The sequence below is a fragment of the Salvelinus alpinus genome, chromosome 29 (assembly GCF_045679555.1).
Source record: "Salvelinus alpinus chromosome 29, SLU_Salpinus.1, whole genome shotgun sequence".
Classification (NCBI taxonomy): Eukaryota; Metazoa; Chordata; class Actinopteri; order Salmoniformes; family Salmonidae; genus Salvelinus; species Salvelinus alpinus.
Genome location: NC_092114.1, coordinates 20337823 through 20359167, shown reverse-complemented (window position 1 = coordinate 20359167; position 21345 = coordinate 20337823). Strand labels below are relative to the sequence as shown.

The following is a 21345-nucleotide window of genomic DNA, read 5'->3' as shown; positions in this document are numbered from 1 at the left end:
AAATCGGAAATGTCAGAGTACTGACTAGTACATGAACGTGGCATTCGTCCCACCTCTGCTGATATGTGGTTGAATCATATTCTACCTGTTATTTCCATGATTAACTGAACCTGTGGCAGACACACATTCCTCTGCATTTTTTATGTTCAGTAGTGTGGTCAGGTGACACAAAGAGGGACTTAGGAAAATTGCAATTGGGTCAGAACAGGGCAGCATGGCTGGCCCTTAGATGTACACAGAGAGCTAATATTAATAATATGCATGTCAAAGTCTCCTGGCTCAAAGTGGAGGAGAGATTGACTTCAACACTACTTGTATTGTAAGAGGTATTGACATGTTAAATTCACCGAGCTGTCTGTTTGAAATATTGGCACACAGCACGTACACCCATGCATACCCCACAAGACATGCCACCAGAGGTCTCTTCACAGTCCCCAAGTCCAGAACAGACTATGGGAGGTGCACAGTAGGTTACTAGGGGGTAACTATCCTCCCCTAAGAACAATGTCTAATAGCTGACACAAAAAAACAATGTTGAGGGAAAAAATTATATGTGGAGGAAGGTCATGCTTTGGCGAATAAACTATAAAGGGAAATAAATGGCTTCAGTTTACACTTTCTTTTTTGTTATTTCATTGCACTTCCGGGTTGGAGCGAGTAGTCGCATTTCTCTTCGCTCCACAGGTAGTATTACATTTAATTTCATTTCATTACAGTACAACGGTTTGATTTGTTTGATCTTAGCAATTTTTTCTTAGCTAGCTACATAGCCGTCTTTGTATCAAAGATAATTGTGTAGTTTAGAGTAATTATCGAGGTTAGCTAGCCAGCTAGCCAACTTCTACCGAATAGCAGCACTGTAGAAACTATTACATTACAACGGAACGACTTGATTAGTGTAGTGTTAGCTAGCTACATAGTTGTCTTTGCTGTGTTTGTATCTAAGATAATTGTGTAGTTTAGAGTAATTATCGAGGTTAGCTAGCCAGCTATTTTCGTCCGCCGCGCCGCCGTTCTCCTACCTAGTCAACACTGCTAGCTAGCCAGCTAGCCAACTTCTACCGAATAGCAGCACTGTAGAAACAATTACATTACAACGGAACGACTTGATTAGTGTAGTGTTAGCTAGCTACATAGTTGTCTTTGCTGTCTTTGTATCCAAGATAATTGTGTAGTTTAGAGTAATTATCGAGGTTATCGAGGTTACCTAGCCAGTTATCGAGGTTACCTAGCCAGCTACACTTTCAAACAAAGTCAACAACGCAGCCACTGCTAGCTAGCCTACTTCACCAGCCAGCAGTACTGTATCATTTTAGTCAATAAGATTTTTTTGCAACGTAAGCTTAACTTTCTGAACATTCGAGACGTGTAGTCCACTTGTCATTCCAATCTCCTTTGCATTAGCGTAGCCTCTTCTGTAGCCTGTCAACCATGTGTCTGTCTATCCCTCTTCTCTCCTCTCTGCACAGACCATACAAACGCTTCACACCGCGTGGCCGCTGCCACTCTAACCTGGTGGTCCCAGCGCGCACGACCCACGTGGAGTTCCAGGTCTCCGGCAGCCTCTGGAACTGCCGATCTGCGGCCAACAAGGCAGAGTTCATCTCAGCCTATGCTTCCCTCCAGTCCCTCGACTTCTTGGCACTGACGGAAACATGGATTACCACAGATAACACTGCTACTCCTACTGCTCTCTCCTCGTCTGCCCACGTGTTCTCGCACACCCCGAGAGCTTCTGGTCAGCGGGGTGGTAGCACTGGGATCCTCATCTCTCCCAAGTGGACATTCTCTCTTTCTCCCCTGACCCATCTGTCTATCGCCTCCTTTGAATTCCATGCTGTCACAGTTACCAGCCCTTTCAAGCTTAACATCCTTATCATTTATCGCCCTCCAGGTTCCCTTGGAGAGTTCATCAATGAGCTTGACGCCTTGATAAGTTCCTTTCCTGAGGATGGCTCACCTCTCACAGTTCTGGGTGACTTTAACCTCCCCACGTCTACCTTTGACTCATTCCTCTCTGCCTCCTTCTTTCCACTCCTCTCCTCTTTTGACCTCACCCTCTCACCTTCCCCCCCTACTCACAAGGCAGGCAATACGCTTGACCTCATCTTTACTAGATGCTGTTCTTCCACTAATCTCATTGCAACTCCCCTCCAAGTCTCCGACCACTACCTTGTATCCTTTTCCCTCTCGCTCTCATCCAACACTTCCCACACTGCCCGTACTCGGATGGTATCGCGCCGTCCCAACCTTCGCTCTCTCTCCCCCGCTACTCTCTCCTCTTCCATCCTATCATCTCTTCCCTCTGCTCAAACCTTCTCCAACCTATCTCCTGATTCTGCCTCCTCAACCCTCCTCTCCTCCCTTTCTGCATCCTTTGACTCTCTATGTCCCCTATCCTCCAGGCCGGCTCGGTCCTCCCCTCCTGCTCCGTGGCTCGACGACTCATTGCGAGCTCACAGAACAGGGCTCCGGGCAGCCGAGCGGAAATGGAGGAAAACTCGCCTCCCTGCGGACCTGGCATCCTTTCACTCCCTCCTCTCTACATTCTCCTCTTCTGTCTCTGCTGCTAAAGCCACTTTCTACCACTCTAAATTCCAAGCATCTGCCTCTAACCCTAGGAAGCGCTTTGCCACCTTCTCCTCCCTCCTGAATCCTCCCCCCCCCCCCCCCCTCTCTGCGGATGACTTCGTCAACCATTTTGAAAAGAAGGTCGACGACATCCGATCCTCGTTTGCTAAGTCAAACGACACCGCTGGTTCTGCTCACACTGCCCTACCCTGTGCTTTGACCTCTTTCTCCCCTCTCTCTCCAGATGAAATCTCGCGTCTTGTGACGGCCGGCCGCCCAACAACCTGCCCGCTTGACCCTATCCCCTCCTCTCTTCTCCAGACCATTTCCGGAGACCTTCTCCCTTACCTCACCTCGCTCATCAACTCATCCTTGACCGCTGGCTACGTCCCTTCCGTCTTCAAGAGAGCGAGAGTTGCACCCCTTCTGAAAAAACCTACACTCGATCCCTCCGATGTCAACAACTACAGACCAGTATCCCTTCTTTCTTTTCTCTCCAGAACTCTTGAACGTGCCGTCCTTGGCCAGCTCTCCTGCTATCTCTCTCAGAATGACCTTCTTGATCCAAATCAGTCAGGTTTCAAGACTAGTCATTCAACTGAGACTGCTCTTCTCTGTGTCACGGAGGCGCTCCGCACTGCTAAAGCTAACTCTCTCTCCTCTGCTCTCATCCTTCTAGACCTATCGGCTGCCTTTGATACTGTGAACCATCAGATCCTCCTCTCCACCCTCTCCGAGTTGGGCATCTCCGGCGCGGCCCACGCTTGGATTGCGTCCTACCTGACAGGTCGCTCCTACCAGGTGGCGTGGCGAGAATCTGTCTCCGCACCACGTGCTCTCACCACTGGTGTCCCCCAGGGCTCTGTTCTAGGCCCTCTCCTATTCTCGCTATACACCAAGTCACTTGGCTCTGTCATATCCTCACATGGTCTCTCCTATCATTGCTATGCAGACGACACACAATTAATCTTCTCCTTTCTCCCTTCTGATAACCAGGTGGCGAATCGCATCTCTGCATGTCTGGCAGACATATCAGTGTGGATGACGGATCACCACCTCAAGCTGAACCTCGGCAAGACGGAGCTGCTCTTCCTCCCGGGGAAGGACTGCCCGTTCCATGATCTCGCCATCACGGTTGACAACTCCATTGTGTCCTCCTCCCAGAGTGCTAAGAACCTTGGCGTGATCCTGGACAACACCCTGTCGTTCTCAACTAACATCAAGGCGGTGACCCGTTCCTGTAGGTTCATGCTCTACAACATTCGCAGAGTACGACCCTGCCTCACACAGGAAGCGGCGCAGGTCCTAATCCAGGCACTTGTCATCTCCCGTCTGGATTACTGCAACTCGCTGTTGGCTGGACTCCCTGCCTGTGCCATTAAACCCCTACAACTCATCCAGAACGCCGCAGCCCGTCTGGTGTTCAACCTTCCCAAGTTCTCTCACGTCACCTCGCTCCTCCGCTCTCTCCACTGGCTTCCAGTTGAAGCTCGCATCCGCTACAAGACCATGGTGCTTGCATACGGAGCTGTGAGGGGAACGGCATCTCCGTACCTTCAGGCTCTGATCAGGCCCTACACCCAAACAAGGGCACTGCGTTCATCCACCTCTGGCCTGCTCGCCTGCCTACCTCTGAGGAAGTACAGTTCCCGCTCAGCCCAGTCAAAACTGTTCGCTGCTCTGGCACCCCAATGGTGGAACAAACTCCCTCACGACGCCAGGTCAGCGGAGTCAATCACCACCTTCCGGAGACACCTGAAACCCCACCTCTTTAAGGAATACCTAGGATAGGATAAAGTAATCCTTCTAACCCCCCCCCCCCCTTAAAAGAGTTAGATGCACTATTGTAAAGTGGTTGTTCCACAGGATATCATAAGGTGAATGCACCAATTTGTAAGTCGCTCTGGATAAGAGCGTCTGCTAAATGACTTAAATGTAAATGAAATGTTGTTTTCAGAAAAACTGGGGGGGGGGGGGGTAATGGTGTTGCACATGTCACCATTAATATCCGCACTATGAGGAGATTTGATGTAAAGTTTCTCTTTTTAACTCACCTGCACATTTTCTTTGTTTTTTCTTTGTTGTTCCTTATCCATACAGTCCATTATGTACAATTGGACTAAATATTATTAGCTTAATGCAAGATTTTAAATCCCAGCAGTCTTTAAAATGACATTCAGGAGCAAAAGGTTATCAATAGTTTTTTAATTCATAAAAATGTTTTATTAATTGGAATATAATATTGGAATATAACTAATAACATTGGAATATAACATTTAATAATAACTTAACTAATTAACTCAGTTTAACATTGATGTGGCAACTCTCTTATGCTCTGCCATTGCATGTTTCTAATTTGTAGATAGGTCACAAATCAAGCTATCCCCAGTAAAATTGGAGCACAACTCATGAGCCCACCTCCTGCACTGCTCACACCTAATCCAGTCCCCACCTGTGACTGAAAACAGGGGGAGAGATGCCAATTGAAAAGCTCTCTCTTAAAAACGTAGGTAGCTATCTAGCTATATGACATAAAATTATGTAAAGCTATCAGTCACTAATGGAAACATTTAGAAATGCAATTAAGTTGCGTTATCTTTTTAATGTATTTTACTTCAGACGATCTGGTAGTAAGGTTGCTAGCTAGCACTCCTTGCAGCTTATGCTAACTAGCTAGCTGGCCAGCATTTACTGCTAGTGAAGTTGCTAGCTAGCAAGTTAGCATAAACTAGCTCTAACTGGGTTAGTCTTTGTCTAAATGACAGGTAGAAACACATTCATAACCATAAAGGGGTAACATATTACTACTTTACTCAAAATGATCTAAATTTTTCTCTCTAAACAAGTGGAATATTTATCTTAAGGCTTTCCTACTTCTATATTTTTTAAAAACAATTATAGATCTAACGTCATTGGAATATATCTATAACTTTTTTTTACATTTCAAAGAATTCGATCAACTTACCACAAAATAATTTTGTTGAAATATCTCTAAAAGTTGTGATGACACAGAGGACATTTTTTGTTGAGTTAGAGCAGTGGCAGACAAAGTGTTGGGGAAATAATTTGGTGATATCTTGTGGTCTTAATGTGAATTACAGGGGGGGGGGCAGTTACCCCCTAGTACCCTACTACATAGAGCATGACTCTCTCATGGAAATCTATTCCACATCAAGTAACTCTTTTAAGCAGTAAAATTACATTAAAAACAGATAAAAATACACATTATGGAACAACACGGACACATGCATACAAACACAAGATAACATACGCACTATACACACAATTTGTAAGTCGCTCTGGATAAGAGCGTCTGCTAAATGACTTAAATGTAAAATGTAAATGTATGTGGCAGTAGAGTAGGGGTCTGAAGGCACACACATCAAATCCAATTTTATTTGTCACATGTGCCGAATACAACGGGTGTAGACCTTACCGTGAAATTCTTACAAGCCTGTTAACCAACAATGCAGTTCAAGAAATAGAGTTAAGAAAATATTTACAAAATAAACTAAAGTGAAAAAACTAAAAAAGTAACACAAGAAAATTTTACTTAATTCACTTAATGTGAATATGTTGTGAATGTATTGTAATATTTTTGAAATTGTATAACTGACTTAATGTTGTTGTCTTGGCAGCAGCTAATGGGGATTCATAATAAATACAAATACCATAGACTTATGGACAGCACCAAGAAGGTTCCGAAATTATTCACACACCATTGCACACCCTTTTTTTAGGTATTGGGTTTGTAAGAGACTTAAGTGATTGTTTTGTTTGTTTGAACTTTGATTCTTTGACATACATCTTACTTCCTAGGCTCAGGATTTGATGTTCATCAACGTCAGTGCGCAATGTTGCCAACGTAGCACAGTTTCCGGTTCGAGCAAAAGTACGTGGCAGCCATCTTGTTTCCCGTTGCTACTGAAATAAAATAAATAATACGCTGAGCTGAACTTCACTGCGAACCCGTAAAACAAAGTGAGTAAAAATCAATTGATATACATGGTTAATGTCTATGTGAAAGCATACTGTGTCGCTATGGAATTGGGGCTATAACTTTGCTAATTTCCAGTTGCTCGTCTTGTCCAATAGACGATTGTTTCGGAAGATGAACATAGGCGCCATTTCCCTCCCCGCTCTCTGAGCAGCTTATTGGTGGCCAGCTGAAAGTAACAGAGGCGTTTAAGAAACTACCGCACTGAGTCCGCCATTTTGGCTCTTGTCTAAACTCTGTCTCGTACGACTGGCGATTTTTGGAAGATCCCGAATGGCGTCAGTTTCACAACGAACTGAACCCCTAGAAACCTTGATTGGTGGAATCTAGTCCGAGGTTTGATTGGTCTGAAGGACAGATCCAAACGTAGTCTTTATTGGTTAGAGAGCCTTTCCCCAACTTTGCAAAGCTTTGTAAACTTTCCTTTGATTTATCGCTTCCTTTTGTTCAGTGGCGAATAAACAGTATCACAGGCCACTGTAGAGCGTATCATCGTCTTCCATGTCTCTCTTCACTTGTCCAGGTTGCGCTTGTTATATGCTAGCTAACTGTTAGCTACCGGTGTCTCTCTACGTTTGACTAACAATAAATGATCACACCGTGTTACTGTCTAAGTTAACTAGCTAAGCTAAACAGCCGCTGGTTTAGCCAGCAGATCTGACCCGCTTGCTTCAACTGTAAACAAGCGGTCGGATCTGCTGTCTATCACTGGTTAGGATAGTTTTTGCTCATTCCAAAAATGTTTTAGTTGGTTAATAATAGGTAGCTAACGTTAAATGTTTATCATCAGTGTTGCATGTTGTTGGATTGAACAAACCAAACTATTAGCTAGCTATGTACAAGAAGACACATTTGGGCCATCTACCGTTAATAAGCTAACTTAGTTTGTCTGAATACAGGCAGGGCATCAATAAGAACTCTTTTAAATTACAACAGACATCTTTCTCACATTTTGCTAATGCCCATTAAACCGAGATATGTATCATGTTCATTGTTTACATTCCAGTGTGTTGACTGACAGTTATTGTGAATCACATTATGTTGCGCACTGACTCTTCAAATACTTGAGGACTTGAAGTCTGTGCCTTGTCCCTTGAGCAGCATGATAAACAGCATTCTCTGCTATCTTGCCAATGTGTAATTGCTTCAAACTATGTGATGGAAAGAAAATCATTCCATGCAATACCTGTTTCAATATGCAATTTGGAGAGTACTGTATGTACAGGCTATGTATTGTATAATCCAAAACTAACTATACTGAGCACAAATATATATGCAACATGCAACTTTTAAAACGATTTTACAGAGTTACAGTTCATATAAGGAAATTGGTAAATTGAAATAAATTCATTAGGCCCTAATCTACAGATTTCACGTAAGTAGGCAGGGGCGCAGCCATGGGTGAGCCAGGCCCAGCCAGTCAGAATTTGTTTCTCTCCACAAACAGATAGATTCTCCTCAGTTTCATCAGCTGTCCGGGTGGCTGGTCTCAGACAATCCCACAGGTGAAGAAGCCAGATGTGGAGGCCCTGAGCTGGCGTGGTCACACGTGGTGTACGGTTATGAGGTCGGTTGGACGTACTGCCAAAATCTCTAAAACGAGGTTGGAGATGGCTTATGGTAGAGAAATAAACGTTAAATTATCATGCAACAGCTCTGGTGGTCATTCCTGCAGTCAGCATGCCAATTGCTCGCTCCCTCAACTTGAGACATCTGTGGCATTGTGTTGTGCTAAAACTGCACATTTTAGAGTGGCCTTTTATTGTCCAAGCACAAGGTAATGTGTAATGATCAGCTTCTTTATATGCCACACCTGTCAGGTGGCTGGATTATCTTGGCAAATGAGAAATGCTCACTAACAGGCATGTAAACAAATTAGAGAGGGATAAGCTTTGTGCGTATGTAATATTTCTGGGATCTTTTATTTCAGCTTGTGAAACATGGGGCTGACACTTTACATGTTGCTTTTTATATTTTTGTTCAGTATCTAAGGAAATTCCCTGGTTGACAATTAAGGGTACAATATTTGTTGGGCTATTTTACATGATTAGTTCATGTTCTCACCATCCATCAACTAGCCTAAATTCTAAATCTAGAGCAGGGGGTGTCAAAGTAATTTCATGACTATCACACCAAGCACAGCTCTATACAGGAAGGATCTGTTCTCTAAATGCAAACAGGAGCATACATTAAGGTGGTGCCTGAAACGGGTCTAAGAAAAGCATACAGTATTTTACTGACTGTACAGTTCTGCCTAACCCATTCGTGGATGCTAACTACATTTAGTGCCTATTGACGATAGTAGCTTCTGGCCGGGGAGTTTTGTTAAGGCCCTGTACGCTCGTTCTGAACTTTAAAATGCATCACTTGCGGTACGGTAGAAAGAGGAGGAAGGGAAGCGCTACTAAGGTACACTATAGTATATTTTGGTAGATAGAAGGTGCTCTGTGGTAAAAGGTGTAAATTGGTCATCAAAAAGAAAGGAGGACCAAGGCACTCTTCATATAATTAATTAAAATGCCTTTATTAGTATGGCATGTTCAATAGAAACAAAGTTGTTTAAAAACCGACGCGTTTCGGCTGCATGGCCTTCGTCAGGGAGTACTTGCGGTACGGTTTTGGAAACATAAGGAACGTACGTATCTTTCATATCAGCTATAAATAATGATCAAAAATCGAACTTAAATTACTACACCTTTTTTATAGAGTTAGTGTTCGTACACGGTCATATCTCCATGTTACGGTGCTTGTTTACGGAAGAGAAGCCACCTGTGCTAATTAGTTATCTATGTGTGCTTTGAACACCTGTGTGCAAGCTAACTGGGGAGGAAGTGTAGTTCTTCAACTGGAGGCACACACAGTATGGATCTGTTCAAAACTGATAGAGTAGGTGTATCTTTGTTATTTGAAAGATTCTTTCTCTTTGTTATGAACAATAAGGGAGATATCAGCACATGTTTTTCGATAACTGTTTTGCACGCAAGGATTATTGACATTTCTAAACGTTGAAACACAGCGTCGCAATTGTACTTCACATGCAGCTAACCGCTAAAAACCCTACGGAGTAGAAGGGTTTTCGAGAGCTAAGTTCTGCCCTGCTTTTTCCTGCATTGCTGCAGGTAGGCTCCCAAGTATCACAGCAGCTGTTAGCTTCATAACTTTCAACTTGACCTTGATATCCAGTCTAAATGCACCATTACAGTGTAATCAGAAAATTAACATGCATATTGTTATTTTATGCCCCATTACTAAATTATCAACATCTAGAATCAGTTTTTCCTTTTGAGCGCAGACAGGATTGAAGCCAGTGAGACTGTTTATAATCCAAATTTAGGATGGACAAGCTGTGTGTAGCCCGTGTGTGTGCATGTTTTTGTGTAGGTAAACTAGGCTTATGCAGGTGTGTGCGTGCATGACTTAGCTCGGCAGCCCTGAGGGCTCTTTTCTGCTGTTTGTGAAAGTGATACCCCCGCTTGTGCGTGTTTGGCTCTAAACAGCGTCCGTAAGCAAACATGTCCCAGGCACCAGCAGCGCAAGTAATGGGAAGATATCTGCTGCAGAGTGACCTTGTCAGGTGTCCTCGTGGAGGAGGTTTGGTTTTAGAAGAGCCTGCCTGCACCGCCATAGATGGCTATCGCTGGAATGGAATAATCTATGTGCAGTCTAGCTGCTCTATAATCATTAACCAGCCTGCTACCAGCTCTACCCTGTTCCCAGCTCTACTCTGCTCCCCTGCTCTCGCTGTACCAAAATAGAAAAGGGAACAATTGGCTTTGTTTCCCTCTTGAGTCTCTCTCAATTCCATTTCAATTTCAATTTAAGGGGCTTTATAGGCATGGGAAACATATGTTTACATTGCCAAAGCAAGTGAAATGGATAATAACAAAAGTTAAATAAAATTAACAGTAAACATTACACTCACAAAAGGCCCAAAATAATAAAGACATTTAAAATGTCATAGTATGTCTATATACATTGTTGTAATGATCTGCAAATAGTTACAAAAGGGAAAATAAACATAAATATCGGTTGTTTTTACAATGGTGTTTGTCACATCTTGCTGCTGAGATGGCACACTGTGGTATGGAAGTTTATCAACATTGGATTTGTTTTCAATTTTTTTGTGGGTCTGTATGTAATCTGAGGAAAATATGTGTCTCAATGGTCATACATTTGGCAGGAGGTTAGGATGTGCAGCTCCAGTTTCTTCCTCATTTTGTTGGCAGTGTGCTCATAGTCTGTCTTCTCTTGAGGGCCAGGTCTGCCATCGGCGGCATATCTCAATAGCAAGGCTATGCTCACTGAGTCTGTACATAGTCAAAGATTTCCTTAATTTTGGGTCAGTCACAGTGGTCAGGTATTCTGCCACTGTGTACTCAGTTTAGGGACAAATTGCATTCTAATTTGCTCAGTTTTTTTGTTAATTACTTGACACATTGGAAAGCATTATCTTTTTGTTTTCTCGTGATTTGATTGGGTCTAATTGTGTTGCTGTCCTGGGGCTCTGTGGGGTCTGTTTGTGTTTGTGAACAGAGCCCCAGGACCAGCTTGCTTAGGGACCTCTTCTCCAGGTTAATTTCTCTTTAGGTACTGGCTTTGTTATGGGAGGTTTGGGAATCACTTTCTTTTAGGTGGTTGTAGAATTTAACGGCTCTCTTCTGGATTTTGATAATTAGCAGGTATCGGCCTAATTATGCTCTGTATGCATTATTTGGTGTTTTACGTTGTACATAGGATATTTTTGCAGAATTCTGCATGCACAGTCTTAATTTGGTGTTTGTCCCATTTTGTGAAATCTTGGTTGGTGGATGGACCCCAGACCTCACAACCATAATGGGCAATGGGTTCTATAACTATTTCAAGTATTTTTTTAGACAGATCCTAATTGGTATGTTGAATTTTATGTTCCTTTTGATGGCATAGAAGGCACTTCTTGCATTGTCTCTCAGATCGTTCACAGCTTTATGGACGTTAGCTGTGGCGCTGATGTTTAGGCCGAGGCATGTATAGTTTTTCGTGTGCTCTAGGGCAATGGTGTCTAGATGGAATTTGTATTCGTGGTCCTGGCAACTGGACCTTTTTTGGAACACCTTTATTTTTGTCTTACTGAGATTTACTGTCAGGGCCCAGGTCTGACAGAATCTGTGCAGAAGATCTAGGTGCTGCTGTAGGCCCTCCTTGGCTGGGGACAGAAGCACCAGATCATCAGCAAATAGTAGACATTTGACTTCAGATTCTAGCAGGGTGAGGCCGGATTCTGCAGACTGTTCTATTGCCCTCACCAATTCGTTGATGTACACTACCGTTCAAAAGTTTGGGGTCACTTAGAAATGTCCTTGTTTTTCAAAGAAAAACCCACCAAAAAATGTGTCCATTAAAATAACATCAAATTGATCAGAAATACAGTGTAGACATAGTTAATGTTGTAAATGACTATTGTAGCTGGAAACGTCTGATTTTTAATGGAATATCTACATAGGCGTACATTGGCCCGTTACCATCTTGTCCAGCTGTGCATGTAACATTTCACGTAAACCCTGTTTCTTGTCTGTAGTGTAGTGGTCGAAGTAGTGGTCCTTGTACCTAGCATCGAGCGTGGTGGCGACACAGTAAAGAGGCTCAGAGAGAATGCCACATTCTTGGGCATGCAATACGGCTTTCCTCAGTAGTAGTTATTATAGGAATTATAGGACTATTTCTCTCTATATGATTTGTATTTTATATACCTTTGACTATTGGATGTTCTTATAGGCACTTTAGTATTGCCAGTGTAACAGTATAGCTTCCATCCCTCTCCTCGCCGCTACCTGGGCTCGAACCAGGAACACATCGACAACAGCCACCCTCGAAGCAGCATTACCCATGCAGAGCAAGGGGAACAACTACTCCAAGTCTCAGAGCGAATGTGACGTTTGAAATGCTATTAGCGTGTACCCGCTAACTAGCTAGCCATTTCACATCGGTTACACCAGCCTAATCTCGGGAGTTGATAGGCTTGAAGTCATAAACAGCTGTCACGGCCCGTCAACAGAAGTAGACCAAGGTGCAGCGTGGTGAGTGTACATATTCCTTTATTTATTATGATGCCGACAAAAAAAATAAACAATCCAAAACAACCGTGAAGCTAAAGGGCTATGTGCCAAAAACAAAGTTAACCTCCCACAAAGACAGGTGGGAAAAAGGGCTACCTAAGTATGGTTCTCAATCAGAGACAACGATAGACCGCTGTCCCTGATTGAGAACCCTATAATAGAACTAAAGAACATAGAATACCCACCCCAAATCACACCCTGACCAAACCAAATAGAGACATAAAAAGGATCTCTAAGGTCAGGGCGTGACAACAGCGCAATGCTTGAAGCATTGCGAAGAGCTGCTGGCAAGATGCACGAAAGTGCTCTTTGAATGAATGCTTACGAGCCTGCTGGTGTCTACCATTGCTCAGTCTGACTGCTCTATCAAATCATAGACTTAATTATAACATAATAACACACAGAAATATGAGCCTTAGGTCATTAATATGGTCGAATCCGGAAACTATCATCTCGAAAACAAAACATTTATTCTTTCAGGGAAATACGGAACCGTTCCGTATTTTATCTAACGGGTGCATCCATAAGTCTAAATATTCCTGTTACATTGCACAACCTTCAATGTTATGTCATAATTACGTAAAATTCTGGCAAATTAGTTTGCAACGAGCCAGGCGGCCCAAACTGTTGCATATACCCTGACTCTGCGTGCAATGAACGCAAGAGAAGTGACACAATTTCACCTGGTTAATATTGCCTGCTAACCTGGATTTCTTTTAGCTAAATATGCAGGTTTAAAAATATATACTTCTGTGTATTGATTTTAAGAAAGGCATTGATGTTTATGGTTAGGTACACGTTGGAGCAACTGCAGTCCTTTTTCGCGAATGCGCAGTGCATCGATTATATGCAACGCAGGACACGCTAGATAAACTAGTAATATCATCAACCATGTGTAGTTATAACTAGTGATTATGATTGATTGATTGTTTTTTATAAGATAAGTTTAATGCTAGCTAGCAACTTACCGTGGCTTCTTACTGCATTCGTGTAACAGGCGGGCTCCTCGTGAGGCAGGTGGTTAGAGCGTTGGACTAGTTAACCGTAAGGTTGCAAGATTGAATCCCTGAGCTGAAGGTAAAAATCTGTCGTTCTGCCCCTGAACAAGGCAGTCAACCCACTGTTCCTAGGCCGTCATTGAAAATAAGAATGTGTTCTTAACTTCTTTGGGATAGGGGGCAGCATTTTCACTTTTGGATGAATTGGTGCCCAAATTGAACGGCCTCCTACTCTGTCCCAGATGATAATATATGCATATTATTATTACTATTGGATAGAAAACACTCTGAAATTTCTAAAACCGTTTGAATTATGTCTGTGAGTATAACAGAACTCATTTGGCAGTCAAACTTCCAAACAGGAAGTGAAAAATCTGAAATGGGTCGATGGGAAAGTTATCGCCTATTCAAATCTCTGTCATTTATGGATCTGTATGCACTTCATACACCTTCCACTAGATGTCAACAGTCGGTAGAACGTGGAATGAAGCCTATAGTGTGATGTGGGGCCAGATGGGAGCTATCGGAGTGACTGGTCTGGCAGATTGCCAGTTCCTGGCCACGCACGCTAGGCATGTGATGTCCATGTTTGCCATGAGTTATATAGACATGAAGAAATGCTCCGGTTGGGAAGTTATTGGATATATATGATAACAACATCCTAAAGATTGATTCTCTACTAATTTTGACCAGTTTATTCGACTAGTAATATAACTTTTTGAAGATTTCATCCGACGTTTGCCTTCAATGCGCCGGTGTTTGGACACGTGTACTACACATGCTAAATCAAATCAAATCAAATTTTATTTGTCACATACACATGGTTAGCAGATGTTAATGCGAGTGTAGCGAAATGCTTGTGCTTCTAGTTCCGACAATGCAGTAATAACCAACAAGTAATCTAACCTAACAGTTCCACAACTACTACCTTATACACACAAGATAAAGTTAGATAAAGTTGCTAATATGACATAAGTAATGGATGTCGAACAAAAAAAACTATTTATTGTGGAACTAGGATTCCTGGCATTGCATTCTGATGAAGATATTCAAAGGTAAGGGAATATTTATGATGTAATTTCGTATTTCTGTTGACTCCAACATGGAGGAGTAATGTTTTGTGTTTTTGAGCGCCGTCTCAGATTATTCCATGGTGTGCTTTTTACTAAAGTTTTTTTTAAATCTGGCACAGCGGTTGCATTAAGAACCAGTGTATCTTTAATTATATGTAAAACATGTATCTTTCATCAACGTTTATGATGAGTATTTATGTTAGATGACGGGGCTCTCTAAAATTTCTCAGGATATTTTGGAGCCATTTCTGAACATGGCGCCAATGTAAACCAAGATTTGTGGCTATAAATATGCACATTATCGAACAAAACATAAATGTATTGTGTAACATGATGTCATATATGTGTCTTCTGATGAAGATGTTCAAAGGTTAGTGATTACTTTTATCTCTATTTCTGGGTTTTGTGAAAGCTATCTTTGCTGGGAAAAATGGCTGTGTGTTTTTTGGATTTGGTGGCGAGCTAACATAAATATATGTTGTGTTTTTGCTGTAAAACATTAAAAAAATCGGACATGTTGGCTGGATTCACAAGATGTTTATCTTTCATTTGCTGTATTGGACTTGTTAATGTGTGAAAGTTAAATATTTATAAAAAATATTTATAAAAAATAAAAAATGAATTTCGCGCGCTGCCTTTTCAGCGGAATGTTGGGGGGGGTTCCGCTAACGGAACGTGTGTCCTAGAAAGGTTGTTAACTGACTTGCCTAGCAAAGGTGTAAAAAAAAAAGCAGGCAAAATTGGCGTCCAAATTTACCGATTTCCGATTGTTATGAAAACTTGAAATCGGCCCTAAGTAATCGGCCATTCCGATTAATCGGTCGACCTCTAGTCTACAGTACTACTGCCAAGAGATGAGCTATAGGTGTACCTACCATAGGTTGCCACAGACTAGTATATGTCCCTGGGCCTGGAAATTGTTGATCTCCCCCTATGGGGATTCTACTGGTGGTATGTAGGTAGCACACAGACATTTTTCTCTGTTGAAATAATTTCCTTATTTATTTCTAGCCAGATGTAAAATGTTCCTGTTTTGACAAATTTTAATAGAGTGGGTTAGGTGTGTTCTATACCAAATTAGCATACCCCCTGAGTCCCTTCCCCGTTTCACACCTGGTAGTTTGATGGATGGGACTACCAGCTCTCTGTAACCAGTGGGTTCATCTCCTTTAGTAGGATGACAATGTCTGTATTTCCAATTGCTTTGATGAAGTCTGGGTTCCTGCTCTTTAGGCCAAAGGCAGATGACCTCAGACCTTGTATATTCCAGGATTAGATAGTAAAAATGTTGTTTTCCATAGTGTCTAGTGTTGTTTTATAGTGTCTGTCCCTCTCGCTCGCTCTCTGTCCAGCCTCTCTCTGTCCCTCCTCACTCGCTCTCTGTGAAACCTCTCTCTGTCCCTCCTCTCTCTCGCTCTCTGTCCCTCCTCTCTCTCGCTCTCTGTCCCTCTCTCTCATCCTGTAACAGCTCTCTCCTTTCTGTCCTTTTCCATCCTTTTAGCTCTCCCTCCCCCCAGTTTGTTCAATGACGGAGCAGGGTTGTGTTCTATCTCTCTCTGGCTTGTTGTTTCTCGGTACAGTGGGGGATTTGCAGCAGTAATATGCAGGATAAGCCTCAGGTCATTCCACCATCATCTATGCAGACTGCCAGCTAAAAGCAACTCTCAGTAAATTGCTTTGTCCCCTCCTCTCACCTACATCTCTCACTTCAGTACACTTCATTGCCAGAACATTACGTTTCCGTAATCTGTTGCTAGACAGATCTTTAGACATACAGTTCTCCAAACACCGTTATGGATCACAAATGGCACCCTATTCCTGTAGTGCCTTACTTTTGACAAGAGCAACCCATGCATGCGTGTGCTCATCCTAATGTAAACGTTAGTGCGTAGAACAGCATGGCTGAATGTCCGTTTAACCCTTGGCGAGATAACAGCAGGGCATTTATATGACATTGCTGAAATGGTTTTATGATGAAATTTTAATTGTAGAACGAGAACTGTCTGGGAGCATAGTTTTAGGGCCAAGACAACAATAGTTGTTTATTGACATTGTCCTATGTCTTGTCCACCCACAAACATGAACACGATTTGTTGAGGTGCCTTTTTTGGCCTGATTTGATCAGCTACCTTTGTAGAATTGGAAATGCACTTAAAATTATTTTTGAATATCTTTTTTTTTTTTGGTCTTTAAAAAAAAAAGTTTAACTAAATAGCTTTTGTTCATTAGTAGGCTAGTATTTCATTGATCTATTTCTAAATCTGGATCTTACTATCAGATTAACTAATTCATTCTCATGTATTTAGTTATTATTCTAGTACATTTTTAGTGAATGAAGTATGCACTTCAATGAAGGTGTTTTATTAGCACTAACACAGACTACAATATTTAGTAGATTGTCTGGATGTTATCTTTCTACCTACTGTGACAGAGGAAGGATGTGTGACAGAGGAAGGACAAGCGTGTGCTTGTGGACTTGCACGCATGCCTGTGAACACGTAGATCACAGCGCGTCTGCTCAATATGCCTTTGCTCTTTAAATCATGTGGCTGCAACATGCGGCATCCATTCTGACACTCCCCTCGGCCAATCAGGGGCATCAGGGTTGCTTGCATCACTGGCCATTCAACCAGTCATGGCCGCAGGGAGGCGGGACTCGGGGAGACATTTAGTTTGACATTGTAAATAAGCAGGGAACAGTTGTCAGAGAGCAGCCAGTGGTTCCTTTCTTCTCCGTACAGCCATGAGAAACGCAAGATCAGCCGGAGGACACGGAATGCAGAGGCAAGCTACCGCCACCACTTCTTCAATCAGTCCCTGTCTCGCTTTGTTAGAACTTTCTTTGTCTTTTGTCTGGTTCTTCTTTCTCTCTCTTCCTCTTTTCTTTCCCTGACCCCTATCCTGCAGCTCAAGGTAACTTAAAACAGGAAGTTGGCTGTCGGTGAAAGGGGGTTGGGTGTAGGAAGGAGGGGGTAGGGCGGGGGAAGTGTCAGAGCCGACGAGCGGGAGGCTCGGCCAATAGTGCAGGAGGGCTCTCTACTCTCATTCGGGGAAAGGCTGAGAGCGGGGCAGAAGCCTGGCCAGGGTCTGAGTATCATGTAGCAGGCTAGATTGATTACTTTTGAATGTTAAAAGGAAAGGAGGCAAGGAGGAGATTTGTCTGGGAGTCGGGAGTGCTGCTGTACCACCGCCACTTTGATCTCTTTCGGCTATCTTTAAAAAAAAAAATGTCCTTCACTGTGCTGAGGCAGGGGTCAACTGAAAGACAAATGTGTGGGTCGCTGGCTGTAGAAAGAGATGGAACAAGTGATAAGGAGAGGGTGAGAGAGAGAGCGGGAGGGAGATGCTTGGGGGGGGGGGATTTGGTCAGAGGAGAAACAGGAGAGAGGGGTGTGTGTTTAGGAAAGGGGGGCGGGAGGGGGGCCGGAGGAGAATTAGTTGATGGGGGAGGGGTAGAAGAAAGTGGGGGTGGTGAACGCTCTCTGTCTGTCGGGCAGGCTGTAAGGTTTTTAAAGGCGGAGGATGGGCGGACTGTGTTTTGTCTGTTCCTGGGACCGGCGCCTGAGGAAGTGAAGGGCTACAGAGATTTTCTGTGTCAGCCAGCCCCCCTCCTCTTGCGTCTCAACGAGACTTCTACAGTAGAGAGTACAGCCTCTCTCTCCCTTTCCTGCTCTCTTTCAGCCAACTACACAGAATGATGGGCACAGGGTAAGTGTGACCAACCACACACACACTAGACCTGTCTGTGTTTTAGATCGCTGCTCGATTCCTCTACCCATGTGTGCTTTCTCCTCTTTCTCTCGCTCTTTCGTTTTCTCTCGCTCTTTCTCTTTCGCTCTCACTCTGTTTCTTCTCTGTCTCTCTGCAGAGATGGGATGCGCTCTCTGCCCTCACTACTCCTCCTCTGTCGTCCTCTACTTTTCTCCTTGGGTGAAATCTGAATGTGTGTTTTGGTTGTGTGTGTATCATTAAAAACATTTTTTTTTGCAACTTACAGCAGTCACCCTCATGTCCTTCAATTGTCACTCCAGGACAGGATCGGTGTTGTTGACATCTTTAGTTTGCATTTTGCAGAATGTCTCTCCTTGAGTCATGTTAATGTTTTCCTATGAAAACTACAATGTAAGCTGTTAATATTGATGACAAGTTCTATTGAATTAGACTGGTTGTTCTGTTGACCAGCCCTGGCTGGTGTTTATTTGCGACCCTGCTTCTGCTGTGTTTTGACTTTGGACTTTTAAGCAGGACGTTAGCAGCTGTTAGTTTGTCTCTCTGGGCTGTGTTGGTTATTGACTCTCTTTAGTGGTTGGATGGCCCAGCGCTGTGCTCGCAGACAGACAGACTTCAAAGTCATTCAGGATGGTCACGATTGTACTACTGTGACTGCGGTCCATGGCCCGTCCCAAAGCCTGGTCCTTGGAGCGTTGTTTACACTCGCCTGACAGTGATGCAGAGGGCAAGATGGCGCTGAGCTGGCTGCTGGATGTTTAGGGGATGAATTTGAGACCTTGTAGTTGGGTTGTGTCGGGGCCGCTGCAATGACGAATGGCAATTGACAGCTTCAGGGACAGACCACAGGTTTTTGATGTGTGTTCTCTTTAGATGCAATCTATATATCATCTCTAGCTCTGTTCTGCCTCACCTTCTCCCTAATTGAAAGTTTCCATTGGTGCATCCTTTCTCTCTCTCTGACAGAAAGTCCCGTTGGGGAGAGGGATGACTAAAAATAACTCCAGTAACCACACAGCTATTGTGTGACTTATTCCTTTGCCCTTGCAGGCAGCCTTGTTTTGAATGTGTAAGTCACGGTGTGTGTTGTCAACACATGAGCCAAGCTACCAGATAAAGTTTGTTGGTGGTGTTCTGTTATTGAGGCTGATATGCAGCTAGCGGCTGGGCCTAGTGTTGGATGAAGCTGTCACAGGAATGTGAGACTGGCTCCTGCAGTCTTTTAGTCAGCATAGAGAGGGAGACCGGCAGAGAGAGAGAGAGAGAGAGAGAGAGAGAGGATGAAAGGACTGAGGGATGAGGGACAGAGGAATAAGGGACTTTGCTAACAGAGATGTCTTTGTGCTCAAAGGAAGACCCCCCCCCCCGGAAAGAAGTGAAGAAAATAGAAACCATTGTGTCGCGCATGCAAGTGCTGCAGTGAAAGTTGAAAAACCTGTCCTCTCTTTCCCCTCTCACTCGCTCGTTCTCTCTCTCTATTCCCTCCCTCCCTCCCGCTCTCTCTCTTCCCTCCTCCCTCTCTGGTTTCTCTCTCTCCTCTGTTGAATGACCTTGGGAGATCAGAGCTGAGCGAGTGCTTCCTATAGCTGGTTTGAAGCAGAACCAACGGCAAAGTTAACAGGGCCAGGTGGACAGACTGCTTTGACATGGGTCAGGGCAAGCACAAATTTCAAGTACAAAATTGACCATGGACGGATCAAACATATGCATGCAATTCTAGCTGCGTGTTCTGGGTTAATCTGTAATTCTGACTGGCTGAGAACGAGAACCATCTCCTTGTTTTTGTTGTGCTTGAGTAGATCATTTACCCGGCACATTGCAACACTGCCAATTTCTGTTCCCTCATTTTGGGGGGGGATTTTAAGGTTGGGCTGTATACAGATTTTCATACTGTTTCTGTACCATACCAGGTATTACCGAATGTGCATACAAGGAGCGCTATTTCTAAAAACTAAAATAAAACCTATTTATTATTTTTTATAAAAATGTTGCCGCACAAAACAATTTAGACACCAGGGATATTGATCCAGGAGGGGATTGAATGTCTCTGCTGTGACCAAGAAGCTTGGTCTTGATATCTAGGCACTTAGCTAACAAGTTAGCAAACCAAATGCATAGCTGGAGCCTAGAGCTGGATATCATTTGACACGTTACATTTTTTATAGTTCTGCTTAACTTACAGTTCTAAGCAGTGGCATAGCACACAACCCTGCAAGCCCCTGGCAAGTGGCATTTCGTCGTTACATGGTATAAACTGTATATCACCCCAGCCTATTGGGTTTTTACTTCTGCCCCAAATGAATATATCTAGTTGTTTTGAGTTTGGTATGCCGCTGCCGCTTTGCCCATAATAGGTCCCCTAGGATTCAACAATGATTGATTCTGGGGGATTTTTTATTTTCAGTTTCTCTTCACTCAGTTACAATTTTTCCCCATTGCTTTATTTAAAGATGTTCATGTTCACGCTTGTCCTACACTGTTTTCTCCCCATACTGATTTTAATGTGAGTTGAACTGGATAGAGCAGCTAGCTTCCAATGTCAATTCATAACGGGAAAAGAAAAAAAGCATGACATTTGTTTTTTCAGGATTTAATTTCTGACAAAGTACCTGTTTTTGATCAATTACGCCCTAAAAAACACAATTTCACTTAGGCTTGTCACAATACCACAATTTTACAAACAATACCAGGCTAAGTATCACGATACCGAGTTGTATCACGATATCACGGTGGGAAAAAAAATCGGTGACCTATCGTCCTGTTTGGCCCGTTCTCCGGATAGTTGTTCTCTAAAAATCTGTCACTGCAATTCATACTTCTACTCAATACAACACATTGAATTTAACGTCACGCTGTTCAATAGAATACGGCATAAAATGGCTGAT

General features: G+C 43.2%; 1 protein-coding gene across 9 annotated transcripts in view; it reads left to right on the top strand.

Annotated features, from left to right (window-relative positions):
• The first annotated feature begins 6401 nt into the window (after window positions 1-6401).
• Window positions 6402-21345, top strand: part of LOC139559257 (nuclear transcription factor Y subunit gamma-like) — a 39311-nt gene continuing 24367 nt past the window's right edge. For 2 of the 9 annotated variants that reach the window (XM_071375082.1, XM_071375083.1), the window contains exon 1: window positions 6402-6552. In XM_071375082.1, the coding sequence (XP_071231183.1) occupies window position 6552 (1 nt within the window). In that variant the 5' untranslated portion in view covers window positions 6402-6551. Of the gene's footprint in view, window positions 6553-17428; window positions 17516-18181; window positions 18440-21345 lie in introns of those variants that run through there. The other 7 variants (XM_071375080.1, XM_071375078.1, XM_071375085.1 and 4 more) reach the window with 6 other exon arrangements.